The sequence below is a fragment of the Lepisosteus oculatus genome, chromosome 7 (genome assembly GCF_040954835.1).
Source record: "Lepisosteus oculatus isolate fLepOcu1 chromosome 7, fLepOcu1.hap2, whole genome shotgun sequence".
Lineage (NCBI taxonomy): Eukaryota > Metazoa > Chordata > Actinopteri > Semionotiformes > Lepisosteidae > Lepisosteus > Lepisosteus oculatus.
Window position 1 is genome coordinate 20,737,130 of NC_090702.1, and position 19,986 is coordinate 20,757,115.

Below are 19,986 nucleotides of genomic sequence, written 5' to 3' on the forward strand. Positions count from 1 at the left end.
AACAATGTGAAGACCAATTCATTTAAAGAAAACTTTTGCAAACAAAAACAGATGAAAGATTTGCACTGTGATATTGGAGGCTAAGTATATTTGTTTGCAAAAAAACAGGATATCCAACTTTGGCAAACACAAACTTCCTTTCATCACCCTGGGTACCTTTCTGTGTCTGTAAAACTTTATAAACCACTTGCATGACACTTGAAAAGTGTCTGAACTGCACAATTACGATACCCTCTAATGTCCTTGGTTTACAACATTTTCCAGTAATTTGTTTATTCTTTTTTCTTTTGAGTACCTAAACTGCTTGCATGGCCAACATTCCCAAGCACTGTTATGTAACCTCTAGCTATATTAAAATGGCACGGTTTGGCTGTGGTTTATATAGCCATTTAGAAAGGAAAAACTAGGTGTGCCACACAATAAAAATACCTGATGCTTGCCAAGAGGGAAACAGGAACCATCACAATATTGGTTGAAATTACGAAGAATAAAAACAGCTAGTGTTTTAAAAGGTAGCAGCTTTGGCCCTGAGGCAATGTGCTACTATAGTGCAAAACCTGGGGGAAAGGCATGTTCTGTTAAAGCATAGCTAACAAATCACATTACTGGTAATACTCTGAGACATTCCATAATATTCTCTGTCTGTTAAAGACAAGTCCTTTAAGAATTTTCAACTATTAAAAACAAAATCGAACAGACTTTTGTGCCTTCTCAAAGGAAAAGACATGGATTTTTTTTATGTGCACACCTAATTAAGTTTAATAATAACTTGAGTGTATAAAACATTGTGTCAGCATGTGTTCAAAGTGAATTATCTTCTCTATTTAACAACCAAATGATTAAATTCTGTTGGGTTGTATTGGCCAAAACTAAGTACACCTCCTGTGTAGTTTCTCATATTCCTATTACTCATGGGGACAATTGTGAAACAGGATTAATTTAGCCAACTTAGTTTAGGGATTTCATGGTCTGGAATTCTTAGTGTGGGAATTCTGAACATTTATTTAGTGAAGCGGATGTCAGATATTCAACAGGGATAGTTAAGTAACTTTTTAAAATCCAAGCGTGGGAGTTGATAAGTGTAGCTGTGGCCACTCTGTATAAAGATCTTGGAAGTGTGTACTAAATGATTTGACAATTGTGTCCTTTTTTCAGCAGTGCTGAGCTTCATTTCAAATCCAGAAAAAAAACCCATGATGTTCATATTTAGTACAGCATGGCATTTCTTAATTCAACATTTCTGTAGTTGATTCCCCTAACAACAACTGTCCAAACTGGAAAAGTAAAAAAGAATGTGAAGGAGAAAAATGTTTTTGTATGTATACCAACTACAATGCCCATGTTTTTCTCTAGGAGAATTTTACTAAACTCACAAATGTGTGATGCATTAGCATCAGTTTCAGTGGAATATTATGTCAATACTAAAAATGTGCTTTTTTACATTAGGAAACTCTTAACACATACTGTAAGTGTATATACATCTACTGTATAACAATGTGCAGAGATGACGGCTGGAAAAGCCAAAAGGAGTGAAGAAAAACACAGATCTTTGAAAAAGAGCTCTGTATAGAAAATCTTTTGGACACAGAGTTCTAAAAGCAGGTTCAATGTCTACTTTGTGACCCCCACTGAAAGTGCTGTTTATGAAGTAAAACCTAAAAGAGGCCCAGCACTTCTGAGAATTCAAGGTTTGATTTCTCAGTATAAGATGTACAGAACTACCACCTCGCTCCACAGCTTCACTTAGCCCCATTTAACACAAAATGAGTCCACTTTCTTTCCCAACACACCAGTAGCTACGGTGTAATAAACTGCTAAAGATAAACTTAAAGTGTAAAGCATAACTTAAACATTAAAAAAAAAAAACGTTTTACCTTTGACTAAACTCCATGGCTGCTGCACATTTTAGCAGCATTCCTGTATGTGTGCCAGTATTCTTTAATCCACACATTGCAATGTTTCGTTTTTTAAAATAACACTCCTTTTGCAAAAGGGAAATTCATTTCAGTACGAGCTTATCTTGAACAAGGAAAAGGAAGACATTTTACAACCCCCCTTTGTATTTTTTTAGTAGGATTTCTGCTTCCGTATGATTCCCAATAAATATACTGTAAGCTAGAGGCATGTTTAGATCAAAGCCAACCAACACAGACCCATATGAGCAAGTTCACCCACTTGTAACAATGTGTTTTTAATTCTCAAACCCTCTTCCCTTTGTAGCCTAATTAAAACAGTTTGATTTTAGATTACTGAAATATTAAGTTCCTTAACATCCAGAGCTTTTGCATTCAGTGCCAGCAAGCTCCCTTTGCTCAGTCATTCCCTTCAAGAACCATATGCAGACCTATTAAGGTTTAAAACCTGAATTAGGTACCTGCAGCTGCTTTCAATATTCTGACCGTTAAATTCTCTGATCCACATCTTCTTTGAATGAAGTGCTGTTTAATGTTGCCAAGCAACACAAGTATGCCAGTACTGTATTCAGAATTTCAAAAGTTTTTTTTCCCTCTTCTGTATCAGTGGGTTACAGACTGAAGGGTCATGTCCTCCAGAAAGGTGGGAACTAGATCTTTTAAACATAAACCGTCTTATCCTCTGGCCTATAGCCAACAAATGCAGTAGACAGTTTAAAAGTGTCTTCAAGCACCATAAATCACGAGTTACAACCTTAAAGAAAAAGGAAAACTGAGTAAAACCTTAGCCCATTCACCTTTGAAAAGGCAGGAACACACAAAACCGAGACAGGAAAAGCAGGTTTTCAAATTATGTAGAAAAAAGAAACTCACAAATCCATCAATCAGAAAATAGTGTCAGACCTCATAACCGAGAAAAACCTCTCTTCCAACATATAATAAATATATATTATCATTTATATTGCCTGACTACAGGAGAGGAAATTTTACCTGTGTTCTGAACATTTCAGACTAAACCTCCTTTCTAGAGGCACTCTTCATATAAAATTAATCTATGCTGAGAGCAGGTTGACCAAGGAAGACAGAGGAAACTTCTACCTACAGTCAGGATATGTGTAAATGCAGCATGTTCCACAAGGCTTTCATTTCTCTTTCTTCTGTCCCCAGTTCTGACACATAGGACTTGATGGTACAATCCCTTAAAAATGGTGACCATTTCACTTTTTCTTGCCATAATCTTGAGTCCCGAGGTGGGGACTTGTCATTTGTGTTTACTGTCCCCAAAAGATCTACAGTTACTTACCTTAACAACTACAAACCCATGTCCTTTCAGTTGTCATAATTATTAACTTTTGAAGCATCTCATACATGGCATTTAACATCTGTTAACAATCCGCACCTTGACCCCTCCAGTTCACATACTGTACTGTTCACACAGATCTGTGCACATCAGTTACATTTTACAACATCTAGAATCTGTTAATACCTGTGCTAGAATCCTCTTAACAGGTTAATATTTAATAATTTTTAACATTATCACCCTGTAGAAACCTACTGATATATTTTAAACTTCTCAGGACTAATCTATTAAAGACTGGTGTTCCCGGGAGAAGCTGTCAAATGGGCTGAAAAGACAGGCCAAATGGCATCCGCTCGTTTGTAACTGTTCTAATGATGTGGTCTTTTCCCACTTCCGTATTGTAGAAAATTACTCTTTTCACTCAGGAGTGCAGCACAAGGCCAAGAACACAGGTGGATAGGTGTTCAGGCAACACAGTGCTCCATGTGAGAAAAAGTAAAGAAAGTAACTATGACAACATGAAAAATAAGACCCAAGGGAAGGCTTCGGCTTACTTAAGTTGACAGAATCAAGATTTTTAATTATTTCAAATTTATTTGCACTGTCATCCCCACTAATCTTCAGTGAAGGGACATCAATGTTTATATATTATGTAATATTCTATATAATATGCATGGAATCAAATGTTTTATACAATCTTATTCACCTTAAATGCAATGTTTGTGTGCAAGCATAATATTGTGTAAACAGTTGCTTCCCTCACAACTCTTGCTCACCTGCTGTAATTGATTGCTGCTTTCATCATCATTATATTATTTTATCTGCATCCATATTTCCAACACTCTTTGGCTAGAAGATTCCTTTAAAGGGATTTTGGATATAAACTATTAGGGGATATAAATCCAGCAGCCATATCACCCTGCAACTCACAACTGGCAACCCACTGAAACTAAGCAGGTGTGAGCCCGGTCAGTACCTGGATGGGAGACCTCCTGGGGAAAAACTAAGGTTGATGCTGGAAGTGGTGTTAGTGGGGCCAGCAGGGGGCACTCACCCTGTGGTCCATGTGGGTCCTAATGCCCCAGTATAGTGATGGGGACACTATACTGTAAACAGGTCCCGTCTTTCGGATGAGACGTAAAACTAAGGTCCCTACTTTCTGTGGTCATTTAAAATCCCAGGGCGTTTCTCGAAAAGAGTAGGGGTGTAACCCCGGCGTCCTGGCCAAATTTCCCATTGGCCCTTACCAATCATTCCCATTGGCCTCCTAATAATCCCCATTTATGAATTGGCTTCATTACTCTGCTCTCCTGCTCTGCTATCCCACCGATAGCTGATGTGTCGTGAGCGTTCTGGCGCACTATGGCTGCCGTCGCATCATCCAGGTGGATGCTGCACATTGGTGGTGGTGGAGGGGAGTCCCCATTACCTGAAAAGCGCTATATACGTGTAAGCAATTATAATTATTATTATTATAAAATGGATATAAATCAGTTAATATTCATGAGGGTGGGTGGTTGCTGCGTCAGCATGCGTAGGCTGCAAAGGAACAAGTAATAGGTTAATTCCATGCTGAAAAAAAGAAGAGAGAAAACACAACGTTTTGGCCGTAGAGCCTTCTTCAGGTGTGAGACAAGGCCTTATCTCTCTCACACCTGATGAAGGCTCCATTGCCGAAACGTTGTTTTCTCTCTTCCTTTTTTCAGCATGGAATAAACCTATTACTTATTCAGTTAATATTCATGTTTAACCTCAGCCACAGGACTGATTCAATCTGCTGTGTGCCATTCTAATAAGTACTGTACACAAATGTTTATGTTTTTTTTAATTAAAATGCATGCCCTGCAACACGCTGCAAAAGCCTGGATAGGCTCTGGCTCCCCCACAACCCTGAACTGAAAGAGGTGGTTAGATAAAGGATGGATGGATAGATTAAAATGTATAATACAATGGAATTTAAGATTAAAAATGAAGACAAAGGTTCCGAGAAACAGCCCTGGCAAAATCACAAACAGTGCACAACGGAAAGGGACTACAAACAAAGAATAATAATGTTATTATACATCAAAGCCCATGGCAATACACAAACTTGGCATATCTGCCACTGGGTTTTTGTTTGTTATTCAGCAGTATGCAATAGTGATTTTTATGAGACACAAGTTTTGAACCTATTAAGATAATCTAAGGCCCCAGGAGAGTGGCAGGAGTAAAAATTCATGTTTAATTACAGCATTAACCCACTTCAATGAGAAAGCGATTATGTCAAGTGTTAAGATGGAAATGATCTCCTGTGTTTAAGATGGAGCAAGTTTCTCATGCAGGAATTATTGCAAAGTACAATGGAGCTGAGTTATACGTGACCCCTAAAGGAAAAGATATACAGAAAGAAAAAAAAGAACACTTGTGCTCCCATTAATTACCCCCACTCTACTGGATACCATAACCTTGTGCCCTGTGCAATGAAACAAACCCTGTGCTCTAATGAAGTCTTGTTTAATTGCTCTCATTTATCCAACAAGAGTCTGCATCTAAACAGCAGAGGTCAGCTGCCAGCATGTGCCTTCCCAGACAATGCCTCACTGAATTCCACTGCCTCTGAACTCTATCAACCATAAACGGCTCACAACAAATTGTGGGAAATGACCTTCACCTCACCTCATTTTCTTTCTTCACCGATCAGTCATTCTACAGTATGTTATATATAAGAAAATGCACCGTATATCCCACAGCATATAATAATTAAGGTATTCAAAAGTTTTCCTTACACACTGCTATTGTTGAGGCCCTTGTTCCATTTAGTCCACTAAAGAACTGGAAATCTACAGATGTCAGCAGTCGGAAATATGTTCTTATCCTCTGAGGTTTTACAGGCATACAGAAAAAGAAAGACAGTAAGCCATCCACACTGAAACCTGTATCAAATGCACTCTAGAAAATCAAACGACATAGGGACTGAACAATAAGGAACATAATCCTAGTTCTATGACTATGTTGTACATGACAGAATAAAAAAGTGTCACTCACATTCAAGGAGCGTGTTGGGAGTCTCAACTACACAGAGCAGAAGAAGAGCCCACCTTCAGAACAACAATTATTTTTCTGATTAAAAGATGAAAATGAAAATGTAAAGGAAAGGGTTAACAAAATAACTCCTTCAAACTGTTTTGGCTGACCCTTGAGTTGCATATTTACTCTAAAGCTCAATGGCCAGGAAATCCCATAATTGTGCTGCTGGTGAGTAAAAGCTACACACAGGTCACTGTATATAACATCTTACTCAGAGGCCCTGACTAATGCAGAGCCTGAGTCACACTGCCTTTTTCCCGCTCTGGTCAACTTTACAGCACTCAGAGGGATGTCAGCTATCTATTCCAGGCCATTTTGATTACTAATTAGCCTTGTATTGTGGTTTTACAGATGTGCCCTGGAAAAATCAAATCCTGATGCATAACAGGAAGAGTACAGGGCCAAATACTGCAAAGTTGCAGCAGCACGCCGCAATCAAGACAGCAACAGACCCAGGTGTTAGACTTCCATGCTAGTTTAATAAACAAATCTTCAAAGAAAGAGAACCGCGTGATTAAGAGTGTGCTGGATCAGGACTGGCTTCAGTGGAGCACATGCATTAATCCTCCGCGCTTGCGTTTTTAATCTAATGCGATGGTACTGGTTTGTATTTTATGAGATTAAGGAACAAACAAGTCACAGAAGGGATTTTTTTATGAAGATCATTTAATTTATTTACCTTTGAATTTACATTAACTAGAACTCTAAGCAATGTGAGCTTACAGGTTCACTCAACAGAGACAAAAAAGCACTTATGCATCCAAGAGGTAGATCTTATACCTACAACCAGAAGCTGCCAACAGTTAATAGTTCAAAATATACTGTAGAAATGTTGAACAGATTATTTGCTCTCTTTGCACATTTATATGTTTATTAAAGTTCATTTCATTCTAACACATGGGAAGCTTTTTGGTGAACTATTTAAGATGGAAGACTGAATATGTGGTTCTACAACATGTCATATATAAATACATGGGTACAGTTCCAATTTATTTCTGGAGATTTTAATAACATCATTTGTCACTAATAATCACTGAAATCCTACGTGCACTCTAGTTGTTCAGCATGTACAACAGGAAATTTCATAAATCCTTTTTTAGGACTATACCCTTTTCCTCCTCATATTTTTCTTCCTGTTTTATTACAGTTTCAACCTGGCTGTGTAGCTCTACTAGCTATATTTAACTGACTCAGCCATACTGTAAACAACATTATTTCTCTGTTTCCCTCTTGATGCTTAAAGCAACATGCCTCTGTGTTGGATCTGCAACACCCAGCAAAGAAAGAAAAAGAAAACAAACATGAGATTTTAGTATTTATTTTATTATTCGGCCCTGTATAAGGAGCTCCTTCTGAAGTCTGATTTGCAGATTTCAAATAATTAAATTTTAGAATGATGTTGTATTTAAACCTCATTTATCTTCATATCAGGATGAATCATGCTACCTGTTAGTCAACAGGTAGATGCTCTCTATGTTCAAATGGAACACATGTCAATGCAAAGTCCATGGAGTGAAGGAGTGATGGGAAAAACTGTACATGATTACAAGACAAGGTATAAATGCTGTTCTCTCTTTTTTTAAAAAGAACAGTTCCCTTCTTTCTTGAGAATATGCTGAAGAAATGCCAAAGAGATGGATGTTTCATCGTACCATACTTCAAGAAAATAAAGATCCAAATACAGTTCTTCAGTTGTTGCTCTATGCACTTTTACATAAAAGTGAACTGCATGTACGATACTATACTGTGTAACAATGTACACTTGAAATTGTACAAGTTGCTTTTAATTTTCTGTTGTTGTTTTTGTTTTTTAACTCTGTTATGGTTGACCATAATTGTCTGCTGTTCCAAGAATCAGCTGGCATCCTCTAGTTTGTTCTCTGGCAGCCACTTCTTTTTAAACAGCAACACTGGAACAATTCTCAGACATTCTGGAAGATGACTCCTGAGTTCTTCCAGGGGCCCTGTCACTTAGGGTTGCGAAGATGTGATGAGTCAAAACAATCACAGAATCTTTTTTTCTGCTCTAGCTCATTCTGTGGTTGAAGAGACCTTTGCTTTGATGCAGTCATTATTCAGGTGGAACCTTGATTTCACTTTTCCCATCCCTGTTCCCTGTCCCTAAAACATAACGCACTTCTCAACCTGTTTGTTATTTCAGATTACAGTAAGTAAACCTTCAACAAGACCACCACTGACAATCATCCCTCTATACTTGTGGGAATGACATCCAACCTTAAGTTGAAATCTTGTACTACCAGGCTTCCAAATATTCTTAACACTGTTTCAACACAAACTGTTAACATTGGTTATATTCTCCACCCTGAATTTAAGCAACTCACTGCAACTGATGTTTTTTTTTTTAATCTGGTAATTCTCAATTGTAATGTACAAGTCAATTTATATGTCAACCACACCTTAATCCTGTTCACTGCTTTGTTAATCAACTGAAATGAAAAGGTGAAAGGATTTTTTTTTTCATTGGAAGGTACAGCATTACCGTTCTTGTATGACAAGCAGATTCTCCTTCTCCCTTTTTATGCCTTATGCATAATGAAATAAAATGGACAGATTTCAGAAAAAGAAAACAATGGGCTACATATTGTACATTCACTTAAAATTAAACAAAATTCAAAATGCAATTGCAACCCTGGTGAGATTATAAACTACTACGTTATTCCAGTAATTGATAAATCCATTATGTTGCAAAGTCTGTAGAGTTTCTAATTGTATACAACACAAACCACGCTTTTCTGCCCTCATCTCTTTCAGGTTGGCTATTTTCTTTAATATAATTGAAAAGAGAAGAGATAGCAATTGTATTATTTTGTATTTCTAGATTTGCTTAAAGCTGAGGCAGTCAATGCAGAGACAGATGGTGTGTAATACAGTTAATCTGTTACTGGGGCTAGGGAGAAGTGTTATCTCTTGGCTACAGAAAATTTGTCATAACACAGGATACTGGTGTGCTAAATCAGCCAAACAGCACCACAAGAGGCATCCTGCTGAAGAAGAAGGCAGATTTCAGCAATCTCCACACATCATTGCCTTTCTGTCTAGAGTGACGGCATGGAGTCTGCAAATATTAACCCAGTCTGCATTTTATTGTTTCTTTTCCCTTTTTTCACATGTTTTAGTTTTATCCCATTTTCTCCTCAATGAGGAAAGTTCATGTTCCGGTTCACCTTCCCACAACAGGTGTGAAGGAACATCTCTTACATTCCATCTGCTATCAAAACCCAGACAGATGCATTGTTTAGATTGGCTGTGTGGGATTAAAAAAACAGTACAGTATGTTACAGAGGTATTCAACCAAGAAAGGCAAAGCACAGATCTTGTAATCCCTGCCAGGTTTCACAAGTCGTGTCCTCAAAGAACATTTCTGCACTGTCAAGAGATGATTGAACTCAAAGGCCACAATGTTTTCCCCGTGGGTCCCAAGTAAAGATAAACGTTATGACCGGTGGTCATACAAGAGATGTCCCAACCTCAGCTCACAGCAGTCACAATGGTGGTGTAGGAAGGTGCACTACTAAGGGAGACAGTCTGTTACATAAGCAGTGCAGACAACAGTCTTTGTTCATATGTCTCCAGCACTTACAAACCACAAGTACTCTAGATTAAGTGAAAGATATGCCTTGTGATTGATTGCTTAAAATTCTTATTTCTGTAGTATTTAACTCTTAAAACACACATCCTGTCTGACATGCATTTGCATTTTGCATCAGCACAGTATCTAAGTTTTATTTAAGACAAGCAACATCTGGTGAGATCTCTTCTCCATCAGAGCAAATGTTTCTTTTTACAGACAAAAATGAGATGATGAAGTATGATCCCCAATAAGAGTGCAGGTGCTACTACCGAGAAGAGACATCACACTGTCACACATGAATTACCACCCCCAGCATCTCAAATATACTCAAGGCTATATTCACATTGTAAATACTACACCTGGGTGGAAAGCTTTTGTTTCTCTAAGAAAATACCACATTTTTCCTCATATTTTACAATAAACATGCTGAGACATTAAATCAAAATGCACGGGTACAAACGTACAAAATGTAAATGTACATTCTTACAAAAAATAGCACAATGATAAATGTTTTGCACTCAAATCATTTTTGCCTACTCACCTACTTTAAACTGAGTTGAAAGATAATAATAATTAAAAATAATAATAATTGCTTTCACTTACAGTATATCGTGCTTTTCTAGACACTCCACTTAAAGCACTTTACAGGTAATAGGGACTCCCCTCCACCCCCACCAATGTGCAGCCCCACCTGGATAATGCAACAGCAGCCATAGTGCGCCAGTACTCTCACCACACATCAGCTATCAGTGGGAAGGAGAACAGTGTGATGAAGCCAGTTCATAAATCAGGATTATTAGGAGTTCATCATTGGCAAAGGCCAATGGGAAATTTGGCCAGGATGCCAGGTTAACACCCCTACTCTTTTCAAGAAACACCCTGGGATTTTTAATGACCAAAGAGAGTCAGGACCTCGGTTTTCTGTCTCATCTGAAGGACGGCGCCTTTTTACAGTATAATTTCACCGTCACTATGCTGCGGCATTAGGACCCACACAGACCACAGGATGAGCAGCATCCCCCTGCTGGCCCCACTAAAACCTCTTCCAGCATCAACCTCTCCCATCCAGGTACTGACCAGGCTCACACCTGCTTAGCTTCAGTGTATACCTTTACAAATACATGCTGAAAGTCCATAGCGCTGTGCAATTTCTTTAACAGGTTTATATAGCCAAATCCTTGAAAGCATATTAAGTTGCATGGCCATGAAATTCTCAAGAGAAGAATATAAATAAATAGCCAACATGTTCCGTGTCAGCTTTCATAATTAAGTAAGTTAATAACTATTAGCAATAACAATAATTATTTCCTGAGTTAAATCAAGGCAGTCATGTGATTTTAGCTTTGTACTTTCCTCAGAGCAGTCTACTGTATTACACTGTATTGTGTATCTTAGAACCAAAATAGTTCCAAATAGTTTGTCCTTATTTTCTTTTTTTATCATGTAATTAATCAATCTTCAAAATTTAATTCAATCAAAGTGTCATTTTCACCTCACACCCAACAAAATACTGTCAATCTTTCAGTGGCAGGAATAAAAATGTTCGGCGCTCTATGTTGTCAAGACAGGGATTACTTTAAGAAGAAGATATCCTAATTAACAATGGCTAATTGTCATTTGCAGGACAAGCCATAACAGGCTGTACACTTCTAAAGGATCATAACAAGAGCCACCTTCACCACAGGCTAAATGTAAGAGCAGGGGGGCCTGTTAGGTTCATCTTTCGGTAAGTACAAGACATGCAACTTTCACTTGTAGTTAACGCACTGTAAGTGAAACCAGCACTATCAAAGAGGTAGTTAAAATAAAGTTAATAATAAAAAGGGTTTTCATTTTCTCTGTTCTAGTACCGAACAGGGTAAGTAACCCCTTAATTGGCACCTCTATGGATACGGTATACTGATCCAAAAGTGGTCTGTCGGTGCTATAGCTTTGATGTTGTACACATTCCCTTGAAGGCAAAAAAAAAAGAAGCCATTGTGCTAAGCTTGGTTAATGTGTGAAAGGTTGTGAACTCTCCGGGAATCAAAAGGTAAATGAGACAACCACCGGGGCTGCTACATAAACAGGAAAGTATGTTTATTTTATCAGGTAAAGTGCAGGACACCACAACTGAAAGCTTTTTTTTTTCCTGATTTTGACACCTCCACCCTAGGCTCTGTGGCTACTCCTGCTCCAGCTAAATACCGCACAACATTATTAAAGAATCTAAATACTTGGCATCAGCTGTCTTATATGGTAAAGCACTTAGTAAGACGGTATGCACCCGTCATTTGTCAGCCACTCCTGGTAGGAATGTTTAATAAATGTGAGTGAGCAACTGAGCTTACGAATGGACTTTCGGAAATCGGGTGCAATTCATCTGAAATGATATCCTTAACTTAGCAATTGGGATAAAACCGTGGGTGGCTGGTTTGAATTGAAGCCAGGTAAGGTTTCCAAAGACTTCTAACAGAAATACATTTCTGGAAAGGCATGATTATGTATTGCTCCTCAAAATGCATGGACCAGTTCATTTCACAGATATAAATCTTAATAGCTCAAGAAAAATACTATATGCCACACACACATACAAACACAGCATGTGGTTTCTGATTTGTACAGTATATACTGTATTTAGAGAATATGAAAACAGTATAAACCACAATGATGTTCTACTAAAACTACTAAATGCTATATAAATTAATTATTTCTTCTTCCTGTTATTCAATATGAAAGAGTTTGAAGTTCCTTTGGTCTGCACACATGGACAATCAAATCTACCGATCAAATGCAAACTGCTACAGGGTGTAACAAACATGTCTCACTTACCCTACTGTCTTCAGTCTCCTTGGTTTTCCCCTGAGGTGCTTTCATCTCCTGAAACTCGCAGGTTGATTTTAATGACAGCTGACAAGACAGCATTGAGTTGTCTGTGCCTCTCAGTTCCACGGTCCTTGGCATAAAAGACTGTGACACAGCAGTCCTGCCAAGATTGGGAATTGGGATAGCAGTGTGAACAGGCTTTGTGCCCACTGCTGGCTGTCTCAACTTAGAAGCAACTCCAACAACAGGCATGGTCACAGAATTAAAACAAAAATAGCAAAAGAGTGAAAGGCTGCGCGTTCTGCTAAACAGAACTATTCCCGCAGAAGAGATGAAACAAGAGCTCTGTGTCTCCCAGCCGCTAACAAAAAATCTGATGTTAAAACAAAATCCTATAAGGAAAAACGGGAGCAGTCATTCTGAAGCCAGTCTTGAGTGAGTGAGACTCATAGAAACTCTCAGCCCTTTTTCTTCTTCCACACTCTATGGCACACAGCTCTGACAGGGTTTCACTACTATAGAACTAAGCACTCCTCTGGGGCGTGAACTTTTCTTGAAGGTAACTGCCACTGAGCTGTCTGTGATTAGAGGACTCACAAGTGTGCGTTTTTCTCCCAAACAGCATTCCGAAGCAGCGTATAGCCTGAGTGAGTTAAAAAAACAAGCCTGAACTCCAACTGTCAAAACATCGCTCCGAGCCCACAACACTGAAAACTGGAAATAGACACCTCTTCCTGACCACAGCAACAGCAGCCTCCTCTTGACCAAAAAAAAGTTCTTTTTTGGTAAAAAAGGGGACGTAAGCAGTGGCCAAAGCAAACAGCTGTTGGAAAAGCTTTCAGCCCGGAAACAATCCCTTCACTGAAGCTGTTTGTCTGATTCCTGCCTATTTTTCACTGCTGACAGCCCCAGGATGAGAAATACTGCTTCTTTTTTCCCTCACTCAGCCCATGAAAATCAGTTCAAAGTCAAGCAGAGAGCAAGGATCTGTCAAAGGGTTTTGAGTCATGCTCTGTGTAACGTCTGAATTTGCCGTTACAGGATGCAGGAAAATTTCAATAACAACACAGACATTTATGCCAGGAGATTACTGCCTTGCTGACTGCTGCCTATTTAGTAATCCTCTATGCTAATTATCTTTAACTTAGAGGGATGAAACACATTTTTTTCCATTTTCGGGAATTTCCCCTACGACCAAGAAGTGTTTATATATCGTCAACTCTTCACAAAATGAAAATATGAAACAAAGTGTTTTCATTTAAACACTAATCAGATTGGTCATTGACCTCAAATCCCAGTACCTTGTTTGCATGCAAAAACTATATTTTAAATGGGAGGAAAATGCTCATTTAGATTTTTTAAGTAATTAGTGTAATTAGCAGGATAAATATGGTGGGCAACAGTATTTTTAACAATATCTAGCCTGGTGTGAAACATAAAAGCAAGTGAAAGTTTTATGTGGAAAGTATACATCTGGTTTAGGTTAAACAGTGAAATGTGTGAGAGAAGAGAAACTGTTAAGCCACACCAAACCGGAACATTTCAACATTCATTTAAAAAATAACTGTAAAGCACAACTTTAGCTTGTTTCAAAGACTGACCGTAATTAACTAGGATACCGTGTTTCTTAGATAACTCTGTAAGACTACGACTAATCTTGGGTTTAGGAAACACAATTAAGATGATGCATTTATACTTTTCCTTTTTCACATAAGCTATTTTATTATTCAGTTCTGGAGTTCTTCTCTCACTTTTCTAACATCTGAAACTCCCTTGCCATAAATGCTGTTCCAGAATGGTTTTCAAATCAGGTTCCAAGAAGTACTGAAGGTCCTTAGGCATGACCTAGATTGTCCTTAGGAAATCCTAGCAATACATCACCCCAAAACATGCAGATAAAATCAACACCAACTCACTTCATCTCATTAACAGATTTATTGGAGCATGTTTCTTGAGCATTTTTGACTTTACAGATAGTACCACTATTAGTATTTTAACACAAATGTAAGGATAGCAATTTCAGTATTAAAGTTTGCTTTTACTGTATGTTAGTCTAAACAGGGGATCCCTGTTCACCATGTTAGCTTGATTTTCACTGTTTCGATCCATTTCCGTGAGATTCCAGGATCAATTGGCCATCGAGTGACATGGGCTAAATGGCCCATGTCTTTCTCATTTGTTATCCATCTCATGCACTTACATTTTTAAAAGAGGTCCTTTTTAAGAGGCAGAACAGTTAAGGAATCCCTGCTGTAACACACTGCCGCACACTCACAGAATACTGCTGCCACCCGCCTCTGTAAACCCACAGCTGGAACTACACTGACAAAATGGGTTAGCTGGGGTAAGTTTAAGAAAGGACTGAATTAATTTTACTTTCTAATTAAAGTTTTATATTGCAAAATAAAAGCATAAGATGTAAAATGAAACATGAACAAATATGAAAAAAATGACTTTTTATATCCCTTATCAGTCTGCACCAGGGAATCAGTTCTGTATCTTTTTTCCCAAATAAGTTCTTGATTAATCAATGCTATTCTTGTGAATGACTAAGTATATGGTGAAGTAAAATGAATAAGTTTATTTAACCACCTCCCCAAAAACCCTCCCTTCTCAAACTGTGGTACGTGTACCACGAGTGGTACGCGGAGCGCCGCAAGCTGGTACGCCTTATGACCCTGCAACTTTGTAGTGTGCACTGAAAAATTGAGACGGGTTTTCATATTTTCCATTTTAATACATGTCGAATATGCAGCCCACTTACTATGATACAGTGCGCCCTAATACTTGAGTGGACACAAGAGCTAGAATGCAATTCTATTCCATTCTATAGGAATGCATGTTACGACACAAGTGACCAATTGTATATTAAAAAAAGGTATCTCCAGCAAATAGGGAGGTAGGAGAATGTGCGTGATTTTGGAACACCGCCAATCTTGCAAGCACAGGAAAGCATAGAAATGTGTGCTACGAACGAAAGCGGCCAATTGTATTTAAAAAAAGTTATCTCCAGCAAATAGGGAGGTAGGAAAATGTGCGTGATTCTGGAACAATGCCAATGTTTTAAGCACAGGAAAGCATAGAAATGCGTACTAAGAACGCTGACAATCTTGTGAGCACAGGAAAGCGTGATAGAACTGTTCTAGGTTAATTTGAGAAAAATACACCGAGCATCTCTATTTTGCTCCCATGCGCATGAAATAACTTATTTTAACTTCTGAGATGGACTACTAAAATGGAAACGGGGACAATTGCAAGCTTGCGGATTGCTAAAGCAGGTAAGCCCCACTATTTTTGAAGAACCTTATTTACCGTTGGCAAAAGAGCTGACATATTATGTGTGGAGAAAAAGCTGCTAAGCAGCTTGACCTGCTAACCCTTCCGAAAGACACAGTCACTCATAGAATTATTAATATGGCGGATAATATCAAAAGTACGCTGATAGAGCGCGTTAAGATGAGCAGATACTTTATCAATTTGCTCGTTTACATTAGATACTGTACGAGTTTGAGGGCATATCTCATGAAGACTTTCTGTTCTGTAAGCCACTTCCAATGGGACTGCAGGAGAGAATGTATTTCAGTTTCTGAATGAATTTATCGAAGAGAATGTCATCGGCTGGATAAAATGCGTAGGAGTTTGTACAGACGGTGCTAGAGCGATGACAAGCCGACACAGCGCTGTAGTTGCACGAATTAGAGAGGTTGCTCCGGAAATGAACTGCAGCATCCACCGCGAGGCCTTGGCCGTCAAGAAAATGCCTGAAGATTTAAAATCTGTTAGACTCTGTTGTGAACTATCAAGGCTCGAAAAATGAATTCACAACTGCTTTGCTCGACTAAACAGGCACAACCCTCTCACTGAAATTGTGCTTTTTTACTGTTTATTTTTAATTGTTGTTGTTCCTCTAGTCATTCTGTAAAGCAATTTGAGAAGCCACGTTTAATGGTGCTATATCAAATAAAGATTTTATTGTTATTATATTTATTATATGTGTGTGTGAGTGTGTGTACACGCGTGCGCATGTTGCTCATTGAGATTTTCTGGGGTTCCTATGAGAAGATGTAGGTGGTACGTGGATGCTTTGGCTTGATCAGGGGTGGTACTTGGTCCAAAAAGTTTGAGAACCACTGGTGTAGATCTTCCAAACCTATTACATGCTTTTGTATCATGTACTGTACTGTACTTGAACATTTCGAGGTATCAGTGTTGAGGCTAGTTATTCAGCTTTCATCAGCCCAACTTCTGTTCACTAACATTTGCTTAATCATTTAGGGAGTTTGTCCCCCTGTGCCTCACATGTATCACACATCCACTGAGGTAATGTCAAGTATGCCATTATTTGGGTTGATATAATTGACATAATTGTATTTGTTATACCTTTGTCACTCTTGTTGTCCTATAAATACAAAACACTTGTGGCTACATGTTTTTACATCCCAACTTTAGGATGTCACAGACCAATCATCTCAATTATGTGCATTAACATAACATTGTGGCTATGACCAAAAAAAAACAGCTTCTCCTGTTTCTTTGGAACACAGACAAAGAGCTGACAGAAAACTGAATTTACAATGGCTTTTATTTTTATGTGTGTGACTACATCCTAAATCCTAAGGTTGCCGCCAAACCCACACTGGAATTTATAGTGGTGGTCAGATAAAGCATTCCTGGGTGAATGATGACCTAAGGAGAAATGAGGACAGATCCACACACTAAAGCAGCACACAGAGGTTATGGCCCTAGAGCTCTTAATATCTTATTCATGGTATGCCTTCATCATCTTCCACTACTTTAACCTTTTGAATTAGTGAATAACTGCAACTTATTGTTTTCCATTGTTCACAGAAATAGCTGGCCCGCACAGATGAAAGATGAAGATTTCAGTCCTGCACAGGCCTTCTTTTTTCAATTACACACTCTGTCCTTGACCCACCGCAACACTGCTATGAACCTGGTACAGATGAGCCACTAACCACTTTGCTGTTATGACAACAATGGCGCAGCTGAGGCAGATGATGTCACAGAGCAGCTTGTCTTAACTATCAAAATAAACATCCTGATGAGGCTCCATGATGATAATTCAGTGTACTGTAGCTCACCCAGGGTTTTCATGTCAAAACAACCCTGAGGGCAGATATCTGTGATGCACCTGGTCTTATCAACAATGAACATGTTATCTCTAGCTATCAGATTGGTTCACCTGAAAAATAATAAATACACCCAAAAGTACAAATAAGCTATTTAAGCTATTGACTCCAAATGCCAATTTGACCTGTTGCATCTTTTCCAAAGGCCCACCCTGGCTTATTTACTGTATAACTGCAGAATGTGCCAAATACATTAGAACATGACTCAATGTGAAGGGACAGAGTGAGAGTCATTTACAGTCCAAAGCTTAAATACACCTCTCTTCAAAGGTAGAACTTTTTGAAACTTGAAAGAGAAATCAAATACGACTTCAATGCTTTTAGGGCACACACGTTTAGCGAGGCATGACTTCAAAAGTAACCTGCACTTAGAGCTCTGGCCAATGTATTCACTAAATGAGTATCAGTCACAGCATAAAGCATGTGGGGACAACTTTTCAAAAACAAACATCAACAATATGTAATCCTTTTGACTTATTTAAAAACTACTTTGTTATTTAATAGATTATTTTATGCAAAGCCACATTTATATCAGGGGCTCAGTTTGAAGTTTGAACTGAAGACAACCGTAGTAGAGATCAGGGGGTGCTAATCTCACTGATGAACACCAAAGGGTGGACAGATCTAATGCCACTAAAGACATAATTGTAACACAAAATCACTGTTCTCATGCACAGATGTTTTAAAAACAGAAATATGGCAGACTCATTGAGGTTGTTTCAACATGAAAGTGGCCTTGGGCAAGTAATAGAAAAAATGAACAAATAGTAAAACAAGGACAGGGGGTCACACACCTGTAAGCTGAAAGGGAATTCAGGACAGAAAAAAGGAAATGCTTCTTTACACAAAGAGCCACTAGTATCTGAAGCAGATTTTATTAGCTAAGCACCTGAGGCCCAAAATCTCTGCTGTTTTAACAAATGATTGGAAGACTTTTTTCCCCTTAGTAACTAAACTACCAAATGAGAAAGATGTGCCAAATGGTCTCTGTTAGTTTCCAAAATTTAAAGCTGCTCAGGAAACTGAATATACTGTGTGGGGTCATTTACCTCTGTACATGTCAAGGTCGTGTCAACAGTCATTAATATGCAATAATCCTCTTGGCTAGGTCAAACAAATGCTGAATGATCTAAAGGTGACAGATGACAGCCTTTATGGAGGTTAATGAACCCCCTCACATTGCAAGTTCTGAAAAGATGCTGATGTTAATCTGTTTGTTGATAACCAATGTTTTCCTCAAGCCTCAGCCACAATTTCTAGAAATGTGAACCATCTGATTTCTGGCCTTTCTGGTCTAACCTTAATATGGTTATCTATTGGAAAATACCTGCACACACAGCACAGATGTCATTATTTTGACATTCTGACCACTGAAAAACTTCAAACCATGTTCATCCTTGCAGGTACTGTACATTCTCTCCAAAACTGAGCCCAGATCATCCTATGGTGTGTACTGTTGGGATGTGCCCCATGTGTGGGCCCCTGGATATACACAATCTATCAAAAAGCATTGCTTTTAAAAAAATGGTGTCTGGCATTATTTCAGTCAATACTGACAGAAAATAAGATGGATAAGATCACTTTATTGCCCATATACAATTTCTTAAATTAGAAATTTGTCTTTTTGCATACTCCAACTTGCTCTCCATGAGACACACAGGCACACAGATGGGAGAGAGAGGGTCAGAGCAAAGGTTCAGACATTTATATGGCGCCCCTGGAGCAGTTGGGGTTAAGGGCTCAGGGGCCCAACAGAGTAGGATTCCTCTGCCGGCCACGGGATACAAACTGGCAATCTTCCAGCCAAAGGCGCAGATCCTTAGCCACAGAGCCAATGCACCACCCAAATCTGACCTCAGATGTTGCCAACTGAAGCAGTATAACTGGGTATATCCAGTATACTGTATACATGCAGAATTATACTTACTGTACTACCCGTAGTTCAAGAAGGTAGCCGTGTCAGCATGCATAGACTGCAAAGGAAGAAGTAAAGGTTAATTCCATGTTGAAAAGAGAAGAAAAGAAACACAATGTTTCTTCTGTGGGTGTTAGAGAGAGAGGATCCATGGATCCGAAATGTTATGTTTCTTTTCTTCTCTTTTCAGCATGGAATAGACCTTTACTTCTTCCTTTGCATTATACTTACTGTTTATGCATGGA

The 19,986-nt window shown here is 38.6% G+C and overlaps 1 protein-coding gene across 9 annotated transcripts in view; it reads right to left on the reverse strand.

Moving 5' to 3' along the window:
- Positions 1-19,986, reverse strand: part of nav3 (neuron navigator 3) — a 350,214-nt gene that overhangs the window by 194,111 nt on the left and 136,117 nt on the right. For 4 of the 9 annotated variants that reach the window (XM_006633537.3, XM_015352845.2, XM_015352848.2 and 1 more), the window contains exon 1: positions 12,683-13,521. The exons of 2 other annotated variants lie outside the window; for them this stretch is intronic. In XM_006633537.3, the coding sequence (XP_006633600.2) occupies positions 12,683-12,928 (246 nt within the window). In that variant the 5' untranslated portion in view covers positions 12,929-13,521. Of the gene's footprint in view, positions 1-12,682; positions 13,523-19,986 lie in introns of those variants that run through there. 3 more of the 9 variants (XM_015352847.2, XM_015352846.2, XM_015352849.2) reach the window with 2 other exon arrangements.